General features: G+C 46.3%; 1 protein-coding gene across 2 annotated transcripts in view; it reads right to left on the bottom strand.

Annotated features, from left to right (window-relative positions):
• The window catches only part of SDHA (succinate dehydrogenase complex flavoprotein subunit A), a 615692-nt gene that overhangs the window by 278161 nt on the left and 313879 nt on the right, over positions 1-23652 (bottom strand). For both annotated transcript variants that reach the window (XM_040431943.1, XM_040431944.1), the window contains 2 exons: positions 10057-10252; positions 2232-2403 (listed from right to left, as the gene is read on the bottom strand). In XM_040431943.1, coding sequence (XP_040287877.1) covers positions 2232-2403; positions 10057-10252 — 368 coding nt within the window. The remainder of the gene's footprint in view (positions 1-2231; positions 2404-10056; positions 10253-23652) is intronic.

The raw sequence follows: 23652 nt of genomic DNA, 5'->3' as shown, positions 1-23652 counted from the left end.
GGATGGCACTGTTATGGGGGATCTGTGGATGGCACTGTTATGGAGGATCTGTGGATGGCACTGTCATGGGGATCTGTGGATGGCACTGTTATGGGGATCTGTGGATGGCACTGTTATGGAGGATCTGTGGATGGCACTGTTATGGGGATCTGTGGATGGCATTGTTATGGGGATCTGTGGATGGCACTGTTATGGAGGATCTGTGGTTGGCACTGTTATGGAGGATCTGTGGATGGCATTGTTATGGGGATCTGTGGATGGCACTGTTATGGAGGATCTGTGGATGGCACTGTTATGGAGGATCTGTGGTTGGCACTGTTATGGGGAACTGTGGATGGCATTGTTATGGGGATCTGTGGATGGCACTGTTATGGAGGATCTGTGGTTGGCACTGTTATGGGGAACTGTGGATGGCATTGTTATGGGGATCTGTGGATGGCACTGTTATGGAGGATCTGTGGTTGGCACTGTTATGGGGAACTGTGGATGGCATTGTTATGGGGATCTGTGGATGGCACTGTTATGGAGGATCTGTGGTTGGCACTGTTGGCACTGTTATGGGGAACTGTGGATGGCATTGTTATGGGGATCTGTGTTTGGTACTGTTATGGGGGACCTATGGATGATGCACTGTTATAGGGGATGTGTGCTATGACTGTACTCTGTACTCAGCCTCCGAGTCCTACCTGATACACAGCCCTGAACAGCCGGATGACAGCTCTGCACAAGCAGCAGCTAGCAGGCTGAAGGACCTTCCGTGATGTCATGATCATGTGATCAGTCACATGTGTGGGAGGAGTCAGGCTCCGGGCAATGTCCGTGCTGGAGCCTGCTGTTGGGGGCGGGGATGGGCTCCTCTCTCTGTCAGTCCCTCTGTGTAATACTGCACCAGTCAAGGAGCCTCCTCGCTGTCGGCACGGCCGGCCGTGCAGCAGTCAAGACTACCGGCCTAACGGGAATTTTACCGGTATCCAGGTAGGCCAGTCCGGCCCTGTATGCGGGCTGCTGGGCCTATTTTCATGCAGGGGCCTGGAGCTGCAGCTCCATCCGCCCCTACGTTAATCCGGCCCTGCACATGGCAAGGTTTGTGTTGCAAGTGCAAAAAGAAATAAACAACAAACCACAATAGAGATCAGGTATAGGTAAAAACCTGTATAGAATGCCGTGGGCTAAAAAGAAGACAGGGACTCACCTGGAAAAAGACTGTGTGCTGAATCACCCAGGGTGGCGCTTTTCATCTGCTTCCATTCACTTTTTAATGGCAAATCATTCATATGTACGTCTTTTTATTATGTCATAATTAAATAAATTACATTTTTACTTTTTCTGGTACCATGAGCTCCGTTTCTCTTGTTTCTTCGCTTATCCTACTCGGGAGCTAGTACCGAGTTATAACTACGAGTGCCCTTAGTGGTTATATTAGGTGGACACTGCTTTCCACCTTCCATTTGGACACCTCTGGTCTTTCTTTCGTTTTCATACAGCTTCCGGCCTGAGATCCAGGGGGCTGGATCTCACAGGCTCGTCACCGGAAGGCAGCGCGATGCCTTCCTTAGGCATCGCTCTGCCTTCCATGCCATCGGGTCCCCCCTAAAGCCGCATGGGGACCCGATGGCACCACTGATCGCCGCCGCAAACCGCAGGTAAAAGCGGCAAACTGCAGGTTTGGGGGGGTTACGGGCGGCGGTGACCATAAATACACATGACGTACCTGTACGTCATGTGTCCTTAAGTACTAGGACAACATGCCGTACTGGTACGTCATGTGTCCTTTAGAGGTTAAAAATATTTATCCTATACTGCAAATGGCATAATGGAAAAAAAAAATTTCTAAATTACCAATTTGTCATTTTTTGTCACTTCACCTCCCCCAAAAATTTTAATAAAAAAAATGACACACACACTTCAAGATGGTGTCACTGAAAAGTACAGATGAGCCCTCACACAGCTCGATAGACATAAATATAAAACAGTAGGGGTTAGAATATGGCAATAAAAACATATATTTTTTTTTTTTTTACAATTTTTCCCCCCAGCATTACAACATAAGAAACACTTAACAAGTGTGGTATCTTTGTAATCATAGGAAATGCCATAAAATCCACCCCCAAGGAGTTAAAAACGCACAAAAGGAAAATAGCAGGGTCCTCTAAGGGTAAGTAACACTGATACACATAATTTGTAAAGTACCATCAGTAAAGAAACACAGATCATTTGTATAAAAGGCATACCTGGCCTGCAGGTCTCTGCTATGCTAAGAGCACAGGCACGGCCAAACACAACCAAATCTAGGAGGGAGTTTGCACCAAGTCGGTTGGCACCATGTACAGAGGCTGAAGCGGCCTCACCACATGCATATAGACCAGAAACCACTTGGTCTTGTCCATTTTCATGAATAATCACCTGCAAAAGACCAAAAATTATTTTCCAAATTAAAGTTTTTACTTAAAAGGTCATGTACACCTTTGGGGGCATTTTTTTTTTATTATTGCATTGTACTCATTTTGCGTTAAAAATTATTTTTTCAATTAATCGTTATTAAAAATGTTGAGCCCCTTTCTCTGTGCAGCTTTGAGATTCTCTAGCAGCATGCTCTGAATTTTTACTCAGTTCCGTCAAGCAACTCAGCTGATGGTTCCTCATCTCTGACCTCCTAAAAACTCATTATAGCTCAGTGATAAGAATGTGGCTTAACCCTTTCCCAACATGTGACGTAATAGTACATCACGTCGGGTCTTTAAAGATGGCGCATAGCAACCGCACTTGCCGCTAATGTCCGCGACCGGCGGTAATATCGATCGTGGACATTTAAACTCCCCAGTGTTTCAATAGGAGCAGCCGGAGTCTGAGCTTGTATGCAGCAGCCCCTGTCAGAGAATGACAGGAGGCTGCAGCATAGCGTTTCCTATGGAATCCTTGTCTGTACCAGGGCTCCATAGGAAACTAGTACAATAGCATTGAAGTCTATAAGAAAAGCTATCTAATGATTGTTTGTTACAGTTCCCTATGGGAACTATAAAGTGTAAAAAAAAAAAAAAGGAGATTTTTGTGAAACTCACCTGTAAAATCTTTTTCTCGTAATTTCCATTGGGGGACACAGACCATAGGTATAGCTTAGAGATATCACCAGGAGGGACACTATGCAAAAAAAGAAGCTCCTCCTCCTCGGGCTATACCCCCAGGCACCTCCAGGAGAACTTCAGTCGTTGCAAAAGCAGTAGGAGAACGGAAATAAAACACTATGGAAACCATCACACAGCACACCATAAGGCGTAAACCAAAAAAGGGGTGGGAGCTGTGTCCCCCAATGGAAATTACGAGAAAAAGATTTCACAGGTGAGTTTCACAAAAATCTCCTTTTCTCGTTCATTCCATTGGGGGACACAGACCATGGGACGTCCCAAAGCAGTCCATGGGGTGGGAAAAAAGAACAAATCCAACACCGCCAGGAATAAACGTCCAGCAGTCAAACCGGAACCACAGACTGCAATACCCTGCGCATCAGCCGAGGCCAGAGAGTGTAACTGATAAAACTTTGTGAAAGTATGTAAGGACGACCAAGTGGCCGCCTTACACAACTGGGAAACGAATGCGCGATTGCGTCTAGCCCAGGAAGCTCCCACTGCCCTTGTGGAGTGAGCGGTAATCCGCGACGGCGGAACATGGCCACGAGCGCGATATGCCGCAGCAATAGCGGAACGGATCCACCGCGCCACGGTGACCTTGGAAGCCGCCAGGCCCTTAAGGGACCCTTCAGGAATCACAAAGAGAGAGTCTGAACGCCGGAAGGAAGCGGTAGCCCCCAGGTACACCTTCAGAGCCCTGACGACGTCCAGGGAGTGTAGAGCGCATTCCTTGGGGTTCGCCGGAGAAGGACAAAAAGAGGGCAGGACAAGATCCTTGTTAAGGTGGAAGGGAGAAACTACCTTGGGCAAAAAAGAAGGCACCGGTCTGAGCACCACCTTATCCTGGTGAAAGACCAGAAAAGGTTCCCGGCAGGAAAGTGCGGCCAGCTCCGAAACTCGCCTGATGGAGGTTATGGCCACCAGAAAAACTACCTTCCAGGTGAGTAAAACCAGAGAGACCTCCCTCAGAGGTTCAAAAGGCGCCGCCTGAAGGCCACGCAGAACCAAGTTGAGATCCCAGGGGGGCAAGGGAGGCACATACGGGGTAACAGAATGCGCCACCCCCTGCAGGAAGGTTTTTACAGGTCCCAAAAAGGCAATGGACCTCTGAAAAAAGATAGCCAAAGCAGAAACCTGACCCTTCAAAGAACTGAGCGACAGACCCATGTCGAGGCCGGACTGGAGAAAGGACAGCACCACTGGGACAGAGAAACGTAGGGGCGGGTAGCCCGATTTCTCACAAAAAAACAGGAAGGCCTTCCAGGTGCGATAATAGATCCGTGGAGAAGCCGGCTTCCGAGCCCTGATCATGGTTCTCACCACCGCATCAGAGAAGCCTCTCTTCCTCAGGATGGCGGTCTCAACAGCCACGCCGTTAAACGCAGCTGCCGTGAATTCTGGTGGAAGAGCGGCCCCTGAGACAGGAGATCCTCTCTGTCGGGCAGAGGCCACGGAACGTCCGCCAACATACAAGCGACGCTGGAGAACCAGGCGCGGCGAGGCCAATCCGGAGCGACGAGAATGGTTGGTATCCCCTCCGCCTCGATCTTGCGCAGCACTTTCGGCAACAGAGGAATCGGAGGGAAGTCGTAAAGGAGGCTGAACCGCTGCCATGGAGATACCAGCGCGTCCACCCCGCCCGCCCGTGGGTCTCGTGAGCGGGCTAGACACACCGGCACCTTGTGGTTGAGCCGGGAAGCCATCAAATCTACGTCCGGACGGCCCCATCGGTGGCAGATGTCCTCGAACACCTCCGGATGGAGAGACCACTCTCCCGGATCCACCTTGGTGCGACTCAGAAAATCCGCCGTCCAATTGTCGACTCCCGGGATGTACACTGCCGACAATACTGGAACATGAGACTAACGCCCATAAGAGGATCCTCGCTACTTCCCGCATTACTGCCCGACTGCGAGTCCCGCCCTGATGGTTGACATAAGCGACAGCCGTGGCATTGTCCGACTGAACCCGCATCGGGCGAGTCGCAAGGAGAGGAGTCCAATGGGAGAGGAAGTGGAAAATCGCCCTTAATTCCAAAACGTTTATCAGGAGACGGGATTCCTCCGTCGACCAGACACCCTGAACTGTGAGGTTCCGGAGAACATCTCCCCAACCGATGAGGCTGGCGTCGGTGGTGACTATCGTCCAGGAGAACGGAAGGAAGGACTTTCCTGACGATAGGTTCAGGGAAGACTGCCACCATGGGAGAGACGCTCGAACTTGCCGGGACAGACGAACAGGAGTGTCTAGACCCCGAGGGTTCTTGTTCCAGAGGGCAAGGATCATCTGTTGTAGCGGACGAGTGTGAAATTGGGCGTACGGAATCGCCTCGAAAGAGGAGACCATAAGGCCCAGCACCCGCATGCACTCCCGAATGGTGGGACGTGGAGAGCGTAGAAGGAGCACCACTGCCAGACGAATCTGGGAAGCCTTGGAATCTGGAAGAAACACCTGAGAAATCGAGGTGTCCAAGATCATCCCCAGGAACGAGAGTCTCTGGGAGGGGTGCAGAGAGGACTTGGGGAGATTGATCAGCCACCCGAACCGTTCCAGGGATTGAACCGTGATTCGGACGCTGTCCTCGGCCTGTGGAAGAGACGGAGCTTTTATCAAGATGTCGTCTAGGTATGGTAACAAAGAGATGCCCCTGGTGCGAAGAAGCGCCATGAGAGGCGCCAGAATCTTTGTAAAAACTCGAGGGGCGGTCGCCAAGCCAAAAGGTAGGGCGACGAACTGGTAATGACGCCCGCCTATGGCAAAGCGCAGAAAGCGATGGTGGGACTCTGCAATAGGGACGTGCAAGTAGGCGTCTTGAATGTCCACAGACGCGAGAAATTCTCCTGGAAGCAGAGAAGCAATAACGGAGCGAAGGGACTCCATGCGAAACTTCCGCACCCGTAGAAACTTGTTGAGAAGTTTTAGATCCAAGATTGGACGCACTGACCCCTCCTTCTTTGGAACAACGAACAGGTTTGAGTAAAAACCTGTCCCTTGCTCTTCTGGGGGAACGGGGGAAATGACACCACGGTCCAGAAGAGAGGAGATCGCAAAAAAGAGGTTCGAGGCCCTGGCTGCATCCCCCGGAACGCGAGAAGGGAAAAAACGTTCCGGCGGGCTGGACGCGAACTCCAACTTGTAGCCGGACGTCACCACTTCCAGAGCCCAGGCGTCCTGAACGTGAGCCCTCCAGACCTGTTGAAAGGAGAGCAGACAGCCCCCCACCACGAGGGGTGGGGGCACCCCTTCATGCGGAGGGTTGCTTGGGAGCAGGAGGACGGGCTGACTGCGCCCGAGGCTGCCAAGAGGGCTGGGGCTTGAAGAAAGGCTTCTTGCGGGAGTCCTGGGATCCCCCTGCTGATGAGGACGACGGCGTCCTGGCAGTGGAGAAGCGACAAAAAGGACTGGCCCCGGAAACCTGAAGGCCGAGACCGAAAGGGACGCTTGGTCCTGGGCTGGGGTAGATGAGTGCTCTTGCCCCCAGTTGCGGCAGAAATGAATTCATCTAGTTGAGCCCCAAAGAGCCTGGACCCTTCAAAGGGAAGGTTAGCGAGGGAACGCTTGGATGAGGCATCAGCGTCCCACACCTTCAGCCAGGCCTCCCTGCGCTGAATGACAGAGAGGGCCGAAATACGGGCAAAGAGGGAGCCGATGTCCATTGAAGCCTCACAGAGATATTTAGAAGCTTGAGACATCTGGATGATAAAATCCAGAGTATCTGCAGAGGCGTCCTGCTCTGACAGATCCTGGTGGTGGCGCTGCAACCACGTCGTAAGGGCTCTGGCGACCCAAGCCGACGCAAAGGCCGGTCGCAGGGAAGCGCCCGCCAGGGAGAAGATGGACTTGGAAAGTGAATCCAAACGTCTGTCCACCGCATCCTGCAGAGAGGAACCGTCTAGGACGGGAAGGGCCGTGTTCTTGGCTAACCTGGCCACCGGAGGATCTACCTTAGGGGAAGAAGTCCACTTTTCCACTGTGTCAGCTGGAAAAGGATAAAGCGTATCCATACGCTTGGTGGCTGAAAATTTTTGATTAGGTCGATCCCAAGCTTTTGATATGACCGCAGTGAATTCCTCATGAATAGGGAACACGGCGGACTCCTGTTTCTTGGGTGGAAAAAGGGAGAACTCCCGACTAGTGGAGGGAGGAGAATCCCCTTGTATATTAAAAGTGCCACGGACAGCTGCCACCAACTCGGTTACCATGGTGGAAAGCTTAGGCAGGGGTTCCCGCTCCGTGACTTCGTCCGATCCGGACAATTCCCCATCGGATTTGCGCGCCCTGCGAGGGGGAAAGTCAACCGGGCATGCCTCAAGGCGAGGGGGAGAAGCGGAGTCATCCGAGGAGGAATGCTGCCGCTCACGCTGCCTTTTAGAAGTCAGACGCCCTCTGTGAGAGTCACTGAGAGTGGATGGAGTGGTGGATGCCACTGGAGTAGTAGCCGCCATGCGCTCCATGAAGGACATGGCTGCCTTGGCAACTAAGGCCAGATCAGCTGCCGCATTAGACATGGCCGAGGCCCAGGCGGGTACCGCTGGTTCCGCAGAGGCAGAGGGAGGACCGGGCTGAGCAAGAGAAGGAGGCTGATCCTGTCCAGGAGCAGGGCATGAGTCACAGGAACCAGGGACAGAAAAAGGCCTAAGGCATATCTTACATGACTCCAGTGGAGCCTGAGAGGAAGCCTTGGAAGGCTTAGGGGCCCCAGGTTTAGGCATGATGGTATTCCAAAAAAAAACAGATTTCCTACCAGGTTGCTGCAATTCCTACCACCCAGGCAACAGCAGAAGTCTCCGGTCACCGAGAACTGAGGAGCTGCACGGCCGCAATCCAGCAGAGTCTCCGGCGTAAGGAGAGACAGAGCGGGACGCCGAAGCTCCGCCCCCTTGAACGCGTCCTAGCGGCACGAAATAAGCGCGCGATTTAAAATACACCCCTTCGCCTGGTACGGCGCAGCGGGGGTTAATATATGAAGGAGCGGTCCGGCGGGGAGCTTCAGAGAGCGCAGCGGCCGCAGTCTAAGTGAATAGAAATACACCATATGCAGAGGCGTCCTGCCTCTGCCGAAATCAAGTTGCCGTTGAGCTGTAGGCAGGTAGGAAAGGCATATATCCGTAGGCAGGAATCACCAGCCCTACCCAGAAGGCCCCCTCCCATAGTAAAAAAAAAAAAAGCCCTCAGCAGGCCTTTTTCTAGCTCACCCAGGCGGCCTCAGAGTGCCCGACAAACAACATGAAGATAGGGGGGGAGGGAGATTGAAGCAGGCAATACTTATCTGCTCAGCATGCTCACTCAATGTCCAGACCAGCAGGGATTCACCTCTTCAGACATCTGACTCCAAAGGAGGGCAGTGCTCTGGTGGAGGGTAGGCAGCAGGTGTCCCAGCAGCTGGTGGGATGCCAGAGCTTACATGTCGAGCCTGGATCCACTTTTCTTCTGTGGGGGAATGGGAGGTAGCCAGAAACCTTCAGAAGACCGTGGCAGACACTCCACAGGGGCCAGGAAAGCGCAATGCTGACCTGCGTCCCCATCTGAAAACAGAAAATAACAAAACAGGAGAAGAATAAGCGTCAACCTCCTTGAACGGACACTAAGCAAAGACTGAAGTTCTCCTGGAGGTGCCTGGGGGTATAGCCCGAGGAGGAGGAGCTTCTTTTTTTGCATAGTGTCCCTCCTGGTGATATCTCTAAGCTATACCCATGGTCTGTGTCCCCCAATGGAATGAACGAGAAATCACATCACCCCCTGTTGGCAAAAATGATTATAAAAAAGTTTAAAAAATGAAAAAAAGAAACATCATGGGTATCGCTGTGTGCACAAACACCCATACTTTCAAAATATAAATGTATTCATTCCATACGAAAAACTGAAAGTGTCAAAATCGTCGATTCACCATTTTTTGGTCAGTTCTCCTCCCACAATTTTTTTTATAAAAAAGTAATCAAAAAGTCGTACACACCCCAAAATGGTTTCAATGAAAAGTGCAGATTGCAGAGCAAAATTGAGCCCTCATACAGCTCCGAACACAAAATGACAAAAAAACGTTATAGAAAATGACAAAAAACTTTAAAAAAATATATATTTTTTGTCTTTCTTCAGTATCAAAACTCAAGAGAAACTAAACATATGTGGTATCGCCTAATTCGTACTGACCTGGAGAATGAAGCGTACAAGTCAGTTTTAACACATAGTGAGCGCCATAAAAAAACAAGCCTTCATATGGCTATGTAAACAAAAAAGTATGTGAAGGCAGGGAGCACAAAATGAAAATGCCTCCAGGGTAGAAAGGGTTAAATAAGTGTTTAATACCTTTCAGTTATTTAGAGATAAGGTTTATTAGAGGACTGGCACAAAGTGAAAGTACAATTCACACAGCTAGACAAACCATTAACTCTTTGTGACAGAATGGCTCAATATTTTTTATTAAGACCAATTGAAGAAATGTTTTTTGGCCTAAAATGAGTAAAATGCAATCATAAAATTTGCTGCCAAAAGGTGTACATAGCCTTTAACTAAAAGTTAATACAAAATGGCAAAGTGAGAGAGGCATTAGAATTACAGATAAGCGAAAAGATTCTAGTGAATCAATTTGTCCAATCAGCAGGACTGTTTGAATTGATTTGTGCAAATGAAGAAGCCCTGCTGATTGGACAAATCGATACTGTAGAATCTTTTCGCTCATCTCTAATTAGAATATAAAATGCGCCATCCATATATGATGCTTCCGCAATTTTGAAGTGGACAACCCATGAGCAACATGTACAGTAAATATGGGAGGCCAAGTAAAACATACTTAAATAGTCCACATTATGTGCACTTTAATTTTTTTATTCTTAAGATAAACTTTAGCCTTTATTACAGAACATAAAAGAGCGGACTGTGCACCACTACAATGTAATCTCTTGCACAAACTGCATCTCATATTTAGTACACTTACTTGACCTTTGTAGTTTGTTGGAATGCCTCCCATGTTATAATGGACTGTGGGCAGGACAGGTATAGGCTCCTTTGTGACATCAACCCCTGCAAAGATCATTGCAGTCTCTGAAATGCCTGGCAGACGGGAAGCCAATTGCTGAGGGGGAAGATGGTGAAGCTGTAAATAGACATGGTCTTTATCTGGCCCACAGCCTCTGTAAAGAAAGACAAGATTTTTACATTAACCACTTCCAGACCAGGCCATTAACCCCCCTTCTGGACCAAGCCTAATTTAGAGAATCTGAAAAATGTCACTTTATGAGATTGCCTTCTCGTGACACCTTATACTTCATGTTACTGGGAAATTTGTGTGTTTTTGTTATAGCCTTATTTTTAGAAAAATCACAAAATTTACCGAAAATTTTGAAAAGTTAACTTTTTTCAAAATTTTTCTCTCTCTGCTTTTACTACAGATTAGTAACTAATTTATGAGATGCTTACTCTATGTTAGCATAATCTTGGTAATATTTTTTTTTTCTGGACGTTAAAAGGTTTAGAATTTTAAAAGCAGTTTTTAAAATTTAAGAAAATTTCCAAAATAAACTAATCTATTTTTCCTGTAACACAACAAGGGTTAAAAGCCTCAACCTCAATATTTATTACCCGGATTCTGAAGTTTACAGAAACACTCCATGTGTGGTCGTAAACTTCTATACGGGCACAAAGCAGTGATCAGAAGGCAAGGTGCGCTATATGGATTTTGTAGGCCAGATTTTGCTAGAATTGTCTTTGGGCGCCATGTTGCACTTGAAGAGACCCAGAGGTAGCCCTACAGTGGAAACCCCCAAAAAGTGACCACATTTTAGAAAGTACACTAAGGAATTTTGTTTCAAAGGTTATTTATTGAAGTTTTGAAACATTAGATCATTAAGTACAGCAAAATAAAAAGATACATAAAAAGAAAAATGAATGGGTAACATTCCAATAAGTGTACATATATGGGTACATAGGAAAATATTGGAGTTACATAAATCACTAGTCAGATGTACTAGATATAAAAAATAACATAGCACTTCACATGAGTGAGTCATCTATAAGGTAATACAATAGCGAAAATCAGTAGAATAGGGAGAGGACAACCAGGGCTCCCAGAACTTCTCAAAGGCGGCAAATGTATCTTTGCGGATGGCATTAAGTCTTTCATATAAGAGTATCCTATTGGTTCTATCTAGTACCGCTTGAAAACTAAGCGTATTAGAATGCCATTTGAAAGCTATATGAATTTGAGCAGCTAGGAGTATGTACTTTGATAGCTTGAATTTAGCAAATGTTAACCAAGAGGGTTTATCCCCCAGGAGATATAAAGGTAGATATGTGGGATAGGAACATCCCAGTACAGAGGACAATAGGGCACTAACGCTGCTCCAGAACCTACGCACAACTGTGCAGGTCCACCATGTATGAAGCATTGTGCCTTCCTCATCACATCCACAGAAACAACGGAGAGACTTCTGGGTATATACAGTGTAATTTGGCTGGGACCATATGGGTCCTATGAAGTATTTTGATCGATGTTTCTGTTAAAGTAGTGCCTTTAGTCAAAGTCTGGGAGCGCTGGTGCCATTTGGTGGCTGGGTAAGTTAGCTTCAGATCCTCCTCCTAAGCCTTCATATATGTTAGCTTAGCTTCTTCTGGAACAGCATTACGTGTCCCATAAATCTCTGTTTATATAAAGAGTATATAGTAGAACATTCAAAGGGTGTATAATCTAAAGTGGTGTTAGATGGCTATGGAGAGCATAAAAAAGAAAAAATCTGATTAGCGTTGAACTGTTCCCTCATAGGGAGGTTATGTTTGCCTTAAAGTCATCTATAGATATATGTTTACCTATGGATAAGAAGTTGTGTAAAGAACAAAGCTTATGGGAGATCCAGCAGGCAAATGTATGTGCTTGGAGTCCAGGAGTGAACGCAGGGTTACCCAGAATATATTCTAGTGGGGAGTTTTCAGACTGTAAAGAGGACTTAAACCTAACTGTTCGCCAGAGCAGCAGCGAATAATGGGATAAGAGGGACCTTTTGTGGACAATAGGCGGTAATGGGAGTTGGGACCAATTCAAGGCCCTCCAAGTATACGGGGCAAACAAAAATGGGAGGATGGGCCCTTGGTTCAAGATGTGTCAGGAACAATTGTGCCAATCGGTCCACCTTATAATATTTAAGGAAGCAATAGACAGATTAAAAAAGGAATGGATTGTGCAAGGTGTCAAGCAAGGGAAAAATTACTGTGCCCAAATGTAACATCTGAAGAGACAAAGGATCAAGGGACGAGATTTATAACGAGTTACAACAAACAATGGAAACAAATAAGTGAAAGGGTTTCTGTCACCAGAATTAACCCTATTAAACTAGCTGACATTAGCGATCTGCTAATGTCAGCTGAACCTAACTAGCCTATTCCTACTTTTATCTATGTCCCAGTTAGTGCAGAAATATAACTTTTACCAGGGGTGTGGAAATCATATCGCCCGACACCCGGGACATGCAGTTCCGGGCACCGGGCAGGTAGTTTGTTCAGTAGCTTAGCCCTGCTGCAAAAAAGTAGCAGGGCTGAGATGGTTTTGTTTAGGCCTCTTTCACACGGGCGTTGCGGGAAAATGTGCAGGTGCGTTGCGGGAACACCCGCGATTTTTCCGCGCGAGTGCAAAACATTGTAATGCGCTTTGCACTCGCGTGAGAAAAATCACGCATGTTTGGTACCCAAACCCGAACTTCTTCACAGAAGTTCGGGTTTGGGTTCAGTGTTGTGTAGAGGTTATTATTTTCCCTTATAACATGGTTATAAGGGAAAATAATAGCATTCTGAATACAGAATGCTTAGTAGGTGATCAATTGAGGGTTAAAAAAAATAAAAAAATTAACTCACCTTCTCCTCTTGTTCGCGTAGTTCCCGGTCTCTTCTTTACTTCTTTAATGATGAGCTGTGGGCTAAAGGACCTTTGGTGATGTCAGATCACATGCTCCAATCACATGGTACATCACCATGGTGATGGACCATGTGATTGGAGCATGTGATCTGACGTCACCACAGGTCCTAGCCGGTATTTTTATCTTTTAAGAAGTAAAGAAGAGACCGGGAACTACGCGAACAAGAGGAGAAGGTGAGTTAATTTTTTTATTTTTTTTAACCCTCAATTGATCACCTACTAAGCAATCTGTATTCAGAATGCTATTATTTTCCCTTATAACCATGTTATAAAGGAAAATAATACAGTGAATAGACTGTCACCTAGCAACCATGCGTGAAAATCGCACCGCATCCGCACTTGCTTGCGGATGCTTGCGATTTTCACGCAACCCCATTCACTTCTATGGGGCCTGCGTTGCGTGAAAAATGCAGAATATAGAGCATGCTGCGATTTTCACGCAACGCATAAGTGATGCGTGAAAATCACCCCTCATCTGAACAGCCCCATAGAAATGAATGGGTCGGTATTCAGTGCGGGTGCAATGCGTTCAACTCGCGCAACGCATCCGCGCGGAATACTCGCCCGTGTGAAAGGGGCCTTACCGTAGCAGTGGATCGTCGACAAGCTGGGCGTGGAGAGACGTTCCCATGGTGACGGGGACACAAAGTTAAAAGATACGATCGGATTGGAGAAAACTCTGATCCGATGTTATATTCTAAAACCGAGGTGTTCCCATGGTGATGGGGACGCACCTCTGACAGGGCGCTGCCATCCGCGGCACCTGAGGGGCTAATTGCGCGGATGGCAGCTCCCTGTCAGAGATCGGGTGTCGGGAATGTTTCTACAATGTTTGCATTGGTGGGCAGTGCGCCTTCAGCCCCTTCCCGGTATTAAAATCATTGGTGGGCAGTGCGCCCTCCCCCCTCCGTGGCAGCGGCAGTTCCGATCTGAGTCCCAGCAGTGTAATGCTGGGGGTTCCGATCGGTTACCATGGCAGCCAGGATGCTACTGAAGTGCTGTCTGCTATGGTCAGTTACTCAGCAGAATTATACTTACAAGCGCTCTTTCTTCTTGTAACTCACAGGTCTGTGCAGCGCATTACTATAAACATAAGCAATGTTCCACACAGACCTGCAAGTTACAATGCTGGGACTCCAATTGTAACTGCCGCTGGCACCAATGATGGAGGGGGGAGAGGGGAGGGCGCACTGCCCACCAATGATTTTAAGGGGAGGGCGCACTGCCCACCAATGCAAACATAGTAGAAACATTCCCGGCACCGAACTCTGACACACGCCATAAACCCCTCAGGTGCTACAGATGGCAGAGCCCTGTCAGAGGTGCGTCCCCATCACCATGGGAACGCCTCAGGTTTAGAATATACCATCGGATCTGATTTTTCACGATCGTGAAAACTCAGATCTGAAAAAGCAAATAGTATTATTTTCCGTTATAACCATGTTATAACGGAAAATAATAAAGTGAAGTTCGGCTCCCTATTGACTTTAATGGGGTCCGGGGTTAAGTTCAGGTCCCGAACCTGAACTTTGACCTGAAGTTCGGCCGAACCCGGCGAACCCAAACTTCACCGGTGACCGAGCAGTGGGCATAGAGCAGTGACGCAGCCGCGGTAACAGAGCGGGGGGTGGGGTGATGTAGTGACAGTGTCGAGAAGAAAAAATTACAGAGCTGGAGGGGTGGAGCAATGAATGGTTCTGTCACGTCTCCGGCTCGGGGGGAGAGGCAGTGACAGCCATTACAGAGCCAGGGGCATTGATAGAACTCTCAATTCTGCCAACATCCATCAGAGGACCCCCTTTCTGCAGGTGTTGTCAAACTGGGAAGGTGAGGGGGGTCCTTTCCATGCCACATCAGCAGCTAATTTGCCTAAACCACCTAGAGGTACGGGTAGTAATGTGCTAAGAGCAAGAGTGTGCACTAAACTAATTGCAGATCACATTAAGGCCTCGTTCACACCAGGCAGTGCGTTCCGGCCTGATTCTGTCCAGAATGCACTGCACTGCGGCCGGCTAACTATATTGTGGGGCAGGAGGGGGCATAGTGTTCTGTTGAAGTGATTGGCACCACAACTACGCCCAACGGCTGCAATGCGATCGGCTGCACAGGATCGCAAGGCACATTATGCCTGCGGTCCAGTCCAAACAAAATCCTGCATTTTGACCAGACCTCAGGCATAATTGTGTATTGCGATCCCGTGCACCCGATCACCTGTAGCTACAATGCCATTCACTTCAATAGATCGTCACGCCCCCTCCTGCCCCACAACATAGTGAGCCGGCCACGATTTAGTGCATTCTGGACAGAATCATCTGGTGTGAACGAGGACTAAACTTAGAGTCATTTCACACCACAAAGACTGGAACGCAAGCCAGCCACCTCCTTGCATAAGGAAGCGTGGCGGTGCATTGAAATATGGTTTTGATTTAAAATTATTTTTTGTATCAGGACAACTAGATTGTCATGAGGGACAAGTAGATCGAGCCCCCACTTTAGTCCTTTGACAAGTATTATTTTTTTTTTATTTCCACACCCGTTTTATAATATGCTAATTAGCCTCTAGGTGCAGGGGGGGGCGCGTTACCCAGTTCCTAGAAGCTCCGTTCTCCCACCTCTGATCACGCCCTGCTACACTAGATTGACAGGGCCAGACAGCCTTCCCCTCCAACTGCCGGTCCTGTGCGCTGGGGTAATCTCGCGCCATTCAGTATTCGGCACAGATGCAGTGAGGAAGCCGACGAGCGCCCTTCATTTACTGCGCCGAATACTTAACGGGACGGCGCAGGCGCGAGATTTACACGGCAGACAGGGCCAGCAGTAGGAGACCAATGCTCCCTGGCCCTGTGAATCTAGTGTAGACAGGCGTGGCCAGAGGTGGGAGAACAGAACCTCTAGGAGCAAGTACAACCCCCCCCTGCTCCTAGAGGCAAATTAGCATATTATAAAAGTTATATTTCTGGAGTAACGGGGGCATAGATAAAAGTAGGAATAGGCTAGTTAGGTTCAGCTGACATTAGCACATTGCTAATGTTAGCTAGTTTAATAGGGTTAATTCTGGTGACAGAAATCCTTTAAACAAGCACTGGGGGATGCTAAAAACAGATATGAATTTGAGGCGATGTATCAAGGATAGACCTCTAATGACAGCATGAAGATCTAAAACCCTCAAGGATATTTTAGTCCACAGCCATTATATACCAGAAGCGAAAAGGATGAATGAGGAACAAAAGATAGGATCATTCCCATGTGGGTCATGTAAAGCATGTAGAAATATGGAGAAATCTAAGAACTTCTCAGATATTGAAAAAAAACAAAAAAAAAAAAACATATATGACATTAGAGAAAATATTTCATGCTCTTCCCACAGGTGTGATCTACCATGCTACATGTCCATGTGACAAAATATACATGGGCCTAACAAGGGAACTAAGAAAGAATCAGAGAACAAGTCCGTGACATTGAAAAGGTGAAGCATGAGGATGATGTAAACAGCTTAAAAACAATTCCCAAACATTTCAAGATCTTCCACAACAGCAATCCAAATTTACTGTGATTTAAAGGTATTGACATTGTCCAGCTAGGGTTTAGAGGAGGAGACAAAAGGTAAAAAATTGGCCCAATTGGAAAGTAGATAGATTTTTAGGATAGGGACCGAGAGGTCTAAATTAAAATTTGGGATTCAGTGCCTTCCTCGAAAGTAATTGTGTTTTTATGGGGGGGGGAAGATAAGTTCAGGAAGAAAATCCAATTGTTTTTAATTGATTTTAATAGATTGTATTATGATTTCTATAGAGATCAAAAGAGACAAGGAGAGTGGTTCTGATTGAAAACTGTGCAAGTATGTAAGAAGAAAGGCGGCCCTTAAAAGGAGCATAAGACAAAAGAAGAATGGAATACTCATGATCAAAAGAAAATTCTAGTTATTCAACAAAAATATAATCTCTTATTTTCCTTTCCTTTTTTTTTGGGGGGGGGAGTGTTTTTATGCATGGTGTTTTTTTTTATCACTATCATCCTAATAATTCATCACATAGTAATTAGGTTATGTTATTCCAGTTTATTTAAATACAATATTAATATTCATGTATGTTTAATCATGTGTTTTTTATTCTATTACCATATATTATATTATATAATGGTCAGTTTATGTATTTCACATAATTTTATAGTATATTTATGTTTTGTGGAAAATTGATGTTGTATTCACAATAAATTATTAAATATTTCTACAGGTACCGTATTTTTCACCCCATAAGACGCACTTTCCCCCCCCAAAAAATGGGAGGAAAATGCCCCTGCGTCTTATGGGGCGAATGCTGACAGTTTAAAGAGGACATTTCACCTGGAAAAACCTTGTGAACTAAGTATGCTGACATGAAGAGCGGCGCCCAGGGATCTCACTGCACTTACTATTTTCCCTGGGCGCCGCTCTGTTCTCCCGTTATGCCCTCCGGTATCTTCACTCAGTAAGTTATAGTAGGCAGTGTCTGCCCTTGTTCTGTGGGCGTCTGCTTCTCTTAGGCTGCAGCGCTGGCCAATCGCAGCGCACAGCTCACATCCTGGGAGGTTTGTTTCTCCCAGGCTGTGAGCTGCGATTGGCCAGCGCTACAGCCTAGGAGAAGGAGACGCCAACAGGACAAGGGCAGACCACGCCTACTATAACTTACTGAGCGAAGATACCGGAGGGCATAACGGGAGAACGGAGCAGCGCCCAGGGATAATAGTAAGTGCAGTGAGATCCCTGGGCGCCGCTCTCCATGTCAGCATACTTAGTTCACAATGTTTTTCCAGGTGAAAGGTCCTCTTTAACCCCTTAAGGACCGGGCTCATTTTCACCTTAAGGACCAGGCCATTTTTTGCAAATCTGACCAGTGTCACTTTAAGTGCTCATAACTTTAAAACGCTTTGACTTATCCAGGCCATTCTGAGATTGTTTTTTCGTCACATATTGTACTTCATGACACTGGTAAAATGAAGTCAAAAAAATTATTTTTTTTGCACAAAAAAATACCTAATTTACCAAAAATTTGAAAAAAATTAGCAAATTTCAAAGTTTCAGTTTCTCTACTTCTGTAATACATAGTAATACCCCAAAAAATTGTGATGACTTTACATTCCCCATATGTCTACTTCATGTTTGAATTGTTTTGGGAATGATATTTTATTTTTTGGGGATGTTATAAGGCTTAGAAGTTTAGAAGCAAATCTTGAAATCTTTCAGAAATTTACAAAAACTCAATTTTTAGCGACCAGTTCAGGTCTGAAGTCACTTTGCGAGGCTTACATAATAGAAACCACCCAAAAATGACCCCATCTAAGAAACTACACCCCTCAAGGTATTCAAAACTGATTTTGCATACATTGTTAACCCTTTAGGTGTTGCACAAGAGTTATTGGCAAATGGGGAGGAAATTTGAGAATTTCATATTTTTGTCAAATTTTTCATTTTAACCCATTTTTTCCACTAACAAACCAAGGGTTAACAGCCAAACAAGACTGTATCTTTATTGCCCTGACTCTGCCGTTTACAGAAACACCCAATATGTGGCCGTAAACTACTGTACGGCCACACAGCGGGGCGTAGAGTGAAAGGTGCACCATATGGTTTTTGGAAGGCTGATTTTTATGGACTGGTTTTTTGACACCATGTCCCATTTGAAGCCCCCTGATGCACCCCAAGAGGAGAAACTCCCTAAAAGTGACCCCATCTAAGAAACTACACCCCTCAAGGTATTCAAAACTGATTTTACATACGTCGTTAACCCTTTAGGTGTTGCACAAGAGTTATTGGCAAATGGGGATGAAATTTGAGAATTTCATTTTTTTGCCTAATTTTCAATTTTAACCCATTTTTTCCACTAACAAAGCAAGGGTTAACAGCCAAACAAGATTGTATCTTTATTGCCCTGACTCTGCCGTTTACAGAAACACCCCATATGTGGCCGTAAACTACTGTACGGGCACACAGTAGGGCGTAGAGTGAAAGGTGCGCGGTTTGGTTTTTGGAAGCCAGATTTTGCTGGACTGGTTTTTTGACACCATGTCCCATTTGAAGCCCCCCTGATGCACCCCTAGAGTAGAAACTCCATAAAAGTGACCCCATCTAAGAAACTACACCCCTCAAGCTATTCAAAACTGATTTTACAAACTTTGTTAACCCTTTAGGTGTTGCACAAGATTTAATGGAAAATAGAGACACAATTTCAAAATTTCACATTTTTGGCAGATTTTCCATTTTAATATTTTTTTTCCAGTTACAAAGCAAGGGTTAACAGCCAAACAAAACTCAATATTTATGGCCCTAATTCTGTAGTTTACAGAAACACCCCATATGTGGTCGTAAACCGCTGTACGGGCACACGGCAGGGCGCAGAAGGAAAGGAATTCCATACGGTTTTTGGAAGGCAGGTTTTGCTGGACTGTTTTTTTTTTACACCATGTCCCATTTGAAGCCCCCCTGATGCACCCCTAGAGTAGAAACTCCAAAAAAGTGACCCCATTTTAGAAACTACGGGATAGGGTGGCAGTTTTGTTGGTACTAGTTTAGGGTACATATGATTTTTGGTTGCTCTATATTACACTTTTTGTGCAGCAAGGTAACAAGAAATAGCTTTTTTGGCACGTTTTTTTTTTTTGTTATTTACAACATTCATCTGACAGGTTAGATTATGTGGTATTTTTATAGAGCAGGTTGTCGCGGACGCGGCGATACCTAATATGTATACATTTTTTTTTATTTATGTAAGTTTTATACAATAACTTCATTTTTAAAACCAAAAAAATGTTTTAGTGTCTCCATATTCTAAGAGCCATAGTTTTTTCAGTTTTTGGGCGATTATCTTGAGTAGGGTCTCATTTTTTGCGGGATGAGATGACGGTTTGATTGGCACTATTTTGGGGTGCATATGATTTTTTGATCGCTTGCTATTACACTTTTTGTGACGTAAGATGGCAAAAAATGGCTTTTTTTACACTGTTTTTATTTTTATTTTTTTACGGTGGTCATCTGAGGGGTTAGGTCATGTGATATTTTTATAGAGCCGGTCGATACGGACGCGGCGATACCTAATATGTATACTTTTTTTTTATTTATGTAAGTTTTACAGAATGAGTTCATTTTTGAAAAAAAAAAAATCATGTTTTAGTGTCTCCATAGTCTAAGAGCCATAGTTTTTTCAGCTTTTGGGCGATTATCTTGAGTAGGGTCTCATTTTTTGCGGGATGAGATGACGGTTTGATTGGTACTATTTTGGCGTACATGCGACTTTTTTGATCACTTTTATTACTTTTTTTGGGAAGTAAGGTGGGCAAAATTTCAATTTTCTCATAGTTTTTATTTTTTTATTTTTATGGCGTTCACCGTGCGGGGAAAGTAACATGACCATTTTATAGATCAGGTCGTTACGGACGCGGCGATACCTAATATGTGTAGTTTATTTTATTTTTTTAATTTTTATTCAGTGATAAATGTTTTTTTTTTTATCTTAACTTTTTTCACTTTTTTTTACATTTTTGTGACCCAGACCCACTTGGTTCTTGAAGATCCAGTGGGTCTGGTGTCTGTATAATACAGTACAGAACAATATATATTGTTCTGTACTGTATTTTACTTACACTGAACAGATCTGTGCTTTTAGCATAGATCTGTTCAGCACCATGGACAGCAGGACGCCTGAGCAGGCGTCCTGTTGCCATGGGAACCCTCCCCGTCTGCTCAGAACTTCGCAGACGGGGAAGGGTAAGGACGGGGCTGAGGGGGGCTCTCTGGGGGCTCTCTCCCTCTCCATCGGGGGGCTGCAAAGCCACAGCAGCCCCCCGATGGAGAGGGAGGGAGCTCCCTGACCGATGACAGTTAACTTTTTCCATACAGCGGTCCGTACGGACCGCGGTATGGAAAGGGTTAAACGGCTGACATCTTCACAGATGTCAGCCGTTTATACCAGGGTGCCAGCAATGTGCTGGCACCCTGGTATACCCACTAGAAGCCAACGATCGTTCATGGGGAGGCGGGCGGGGGATCGCGATCCCGCCTGCCGCACCGCCCGCCTCCCGCAACGCCCCCACCGCCTGCGACACCCCCCCCGCACCACCCTCCGGCATAAAATCGTGCAGGGGTGCAGGGGGGGGTGAAAAATAATGATTTTAGCCACTCTAAAGTTTCTGATCCCCGCGGTCAGGGACCGCGGCGATCAGAAACTGCAAAAAGCGCAGCAAACCGCAGGTCTGAATTGACCTGCGGTTTGCTGCGATCGCCGATACGGGGGGGTCAAATGACCCCCCCTGCATTGTTACGGGATGCCGGCTGAATGATTTCAGCCGAAATCCCGTTCCAATTAACCCCTGGGGCGCCGGAATACAGATTTTAAGTCAGGACGTACCGGTACGTCCTGGGTCCTTAAGGACTCGGGAAATAGGGCGTACCGGTACGTCCTAGGTCCTTAAGGGGTTAACATCGCAGTCTGCGATGTACGAGCGGGGGAGGGACTGGGAGGAGGAGCTGGGGGACGGCAATTGCGGGTGGCAGCGTAACTCCCTGATGTCACGTGCCTGCGCCGCCTACTTTATGAATGAAGCAGGCGGCGCAGGCAAGTGACGTCAGTGAGTGACGCGCCGGCCGCCCGGCCTGACTGACTGCGGGCATTGTACAGAAGCTATTAGGATGTACGGTACTATTAGGAGTGAGGGGGCATGTGTAATCATTTTTAATTGAATAAGACATTTTATATTTGTATACTGGGGGGCGGGGGGAATCTGTGGATAACATCCGTGGATGGCACAGGTAAGGGGTGGGGGTCTGTGGATGTCACTTATGGGCTGGGGGGGGGGGGGCTGTGGATGGCACATATATAACAGTGCCAGCCACAGAGCCCCCCCCTGTAACAGTGCCAGCCACAGATCCCCCCCTGTAACAGTGCCAGACACAGATCCCCCCTGTAACAGTGTCCGTCATCCACAGATCCCCCCCATAACAGTGTCCGTCATCCACAGATCCCCCCCATAACAGTGTCCGTCATCCACAGATCCCACCCATAACAGTGTCAGTCATCCACAGATCCCCCCATAACAGTGTCCGTCATCCACAGATCCCCCCATAAGTGTCCGTCATCCACAGATCCCCCCATAACAGTGTCAGTCATCCACAGATCCCCCCATAACAGTGTCAGTCATCCACAGATCCCCCCATAACAGTGTCCGTCATCCACAGATCCCCCCATAACAGTGTCCGTTATCCACAGATCCCCCCATAACAGTGTCCGTCATCCACAGATCCCCCCATAACAGTGTCCGTCATCCACAGATCCCCCCCATAACAGTGTCCGTCATCCACAGATCCCCCCCATAACAGTGTCCGTCATCCACAGATCCCCAGTAATAGTGCCACCCACAGACCACCATTAGCTCCAAACCCACCAAAAGCACACCTTTTGGTTAAAAATATTTTTTTTATTATTTTCCTCCCCAAAAACCTAGGTGCGTCTTATGGGCCGGTGCATCTTATAGGGCTAAAAATACGGTATACATAGTTAATATAGCACATATGCACTTTATTTTACCAGTGCACTTTATGAATGGAGGTATATATTGTCATCATATTGAAGGAATATACAGAGTATTTAAGCAAGATATTTTCCGGATTGAATTATAGTTTTCATTTTTGAGTCCCCCCATATGTTAATTTCAATGATGGCTAAAGTGCGCATGATGATTCTTACAGTTGCGATGCTTTGGTTCATCCCCATGGAGAATGCGACGCTGATGACTTCAACCTACGTCACCACGGTGCGTGAGGTTGCCCTTCTCAGCGACAGCCTCAGGGGATGGGCGGAAGTAGATGTTCGCTACGGGTCATGATTGGTCATGCGCCAAAAAAACGGCCGTGATTACATATTTGTTACATGTTCAGTAATGTAGACTTTGATAGGTCAGTACTACTTTAAAATCACTCCCCGGCATCCCCCATGCCTCTCCTCCTGAAGAAGCAATATGCGAAACGCACGTTGAGGGGACGTCGTCATTTTTCACTCATTAGGATTCAGGTATGTCATTCATTTAGAAGTCTGATTACCATGGCATGCATTTTCATAACTTCCACATTAAGAATTCATGCGTTTTAGTCCACAAAATAGGCTGGGGGCAGTTAATGTTTGGAGACCATACTCCATTGCATTTTCAGGATCCATTTTCCATCCCCGTTTTCATCAGCTATTTAGTAGGCAGCTAATTTTTCACCTAGAGTTGTTAGTTACTTTCCCAGGAAATCATCATTGTATTATGGTAACACATGCAGTATTTAGGTACCCGCTTATGACCATTTACTAAATATTGCAGAAGAGAATTAACGCAATTCATTTGTATCCCTACTGTTATCATAAAATAATCTTTTAATAAATAGTATGTATTTTTAAAGGAATCAGATAGTACTCTTGTTTTTGTATTATACAATTGAGTATTTTGACCGGATGTTGTGGTGATCACATAGTGGATTAAATATAGTGTGTACAATATTTAAGGAAGTCAGGAACTAAAAGGCCTCCCAGGTACTTGTGGCGACACACTGTTTGCCGAGATATACGAGGACGCTTATCAGCCCACACGAACTTCAGGATCTCTGCTTGCATACCCAAGAAA

Source organism: Bufo bufo, chromosome 5 (genome assembly GCF_905171765.1).
Source record: "Bufo bufo chromosome 5, aBufBuf1.1, whole genome shotgun sequence".
In the NCBI taxonomy this organism is placed as follows: Eukaryota; Metazoa; Chordata; class Amphibia; order Anura; family Bufonidae; genus Bufo; species Bufo bufo.
The sequence above is the reverse complement of the archived record's forward strand: the minus strand, read 5'-3'. Positions and strand labels throughout refer to the sequence as shown.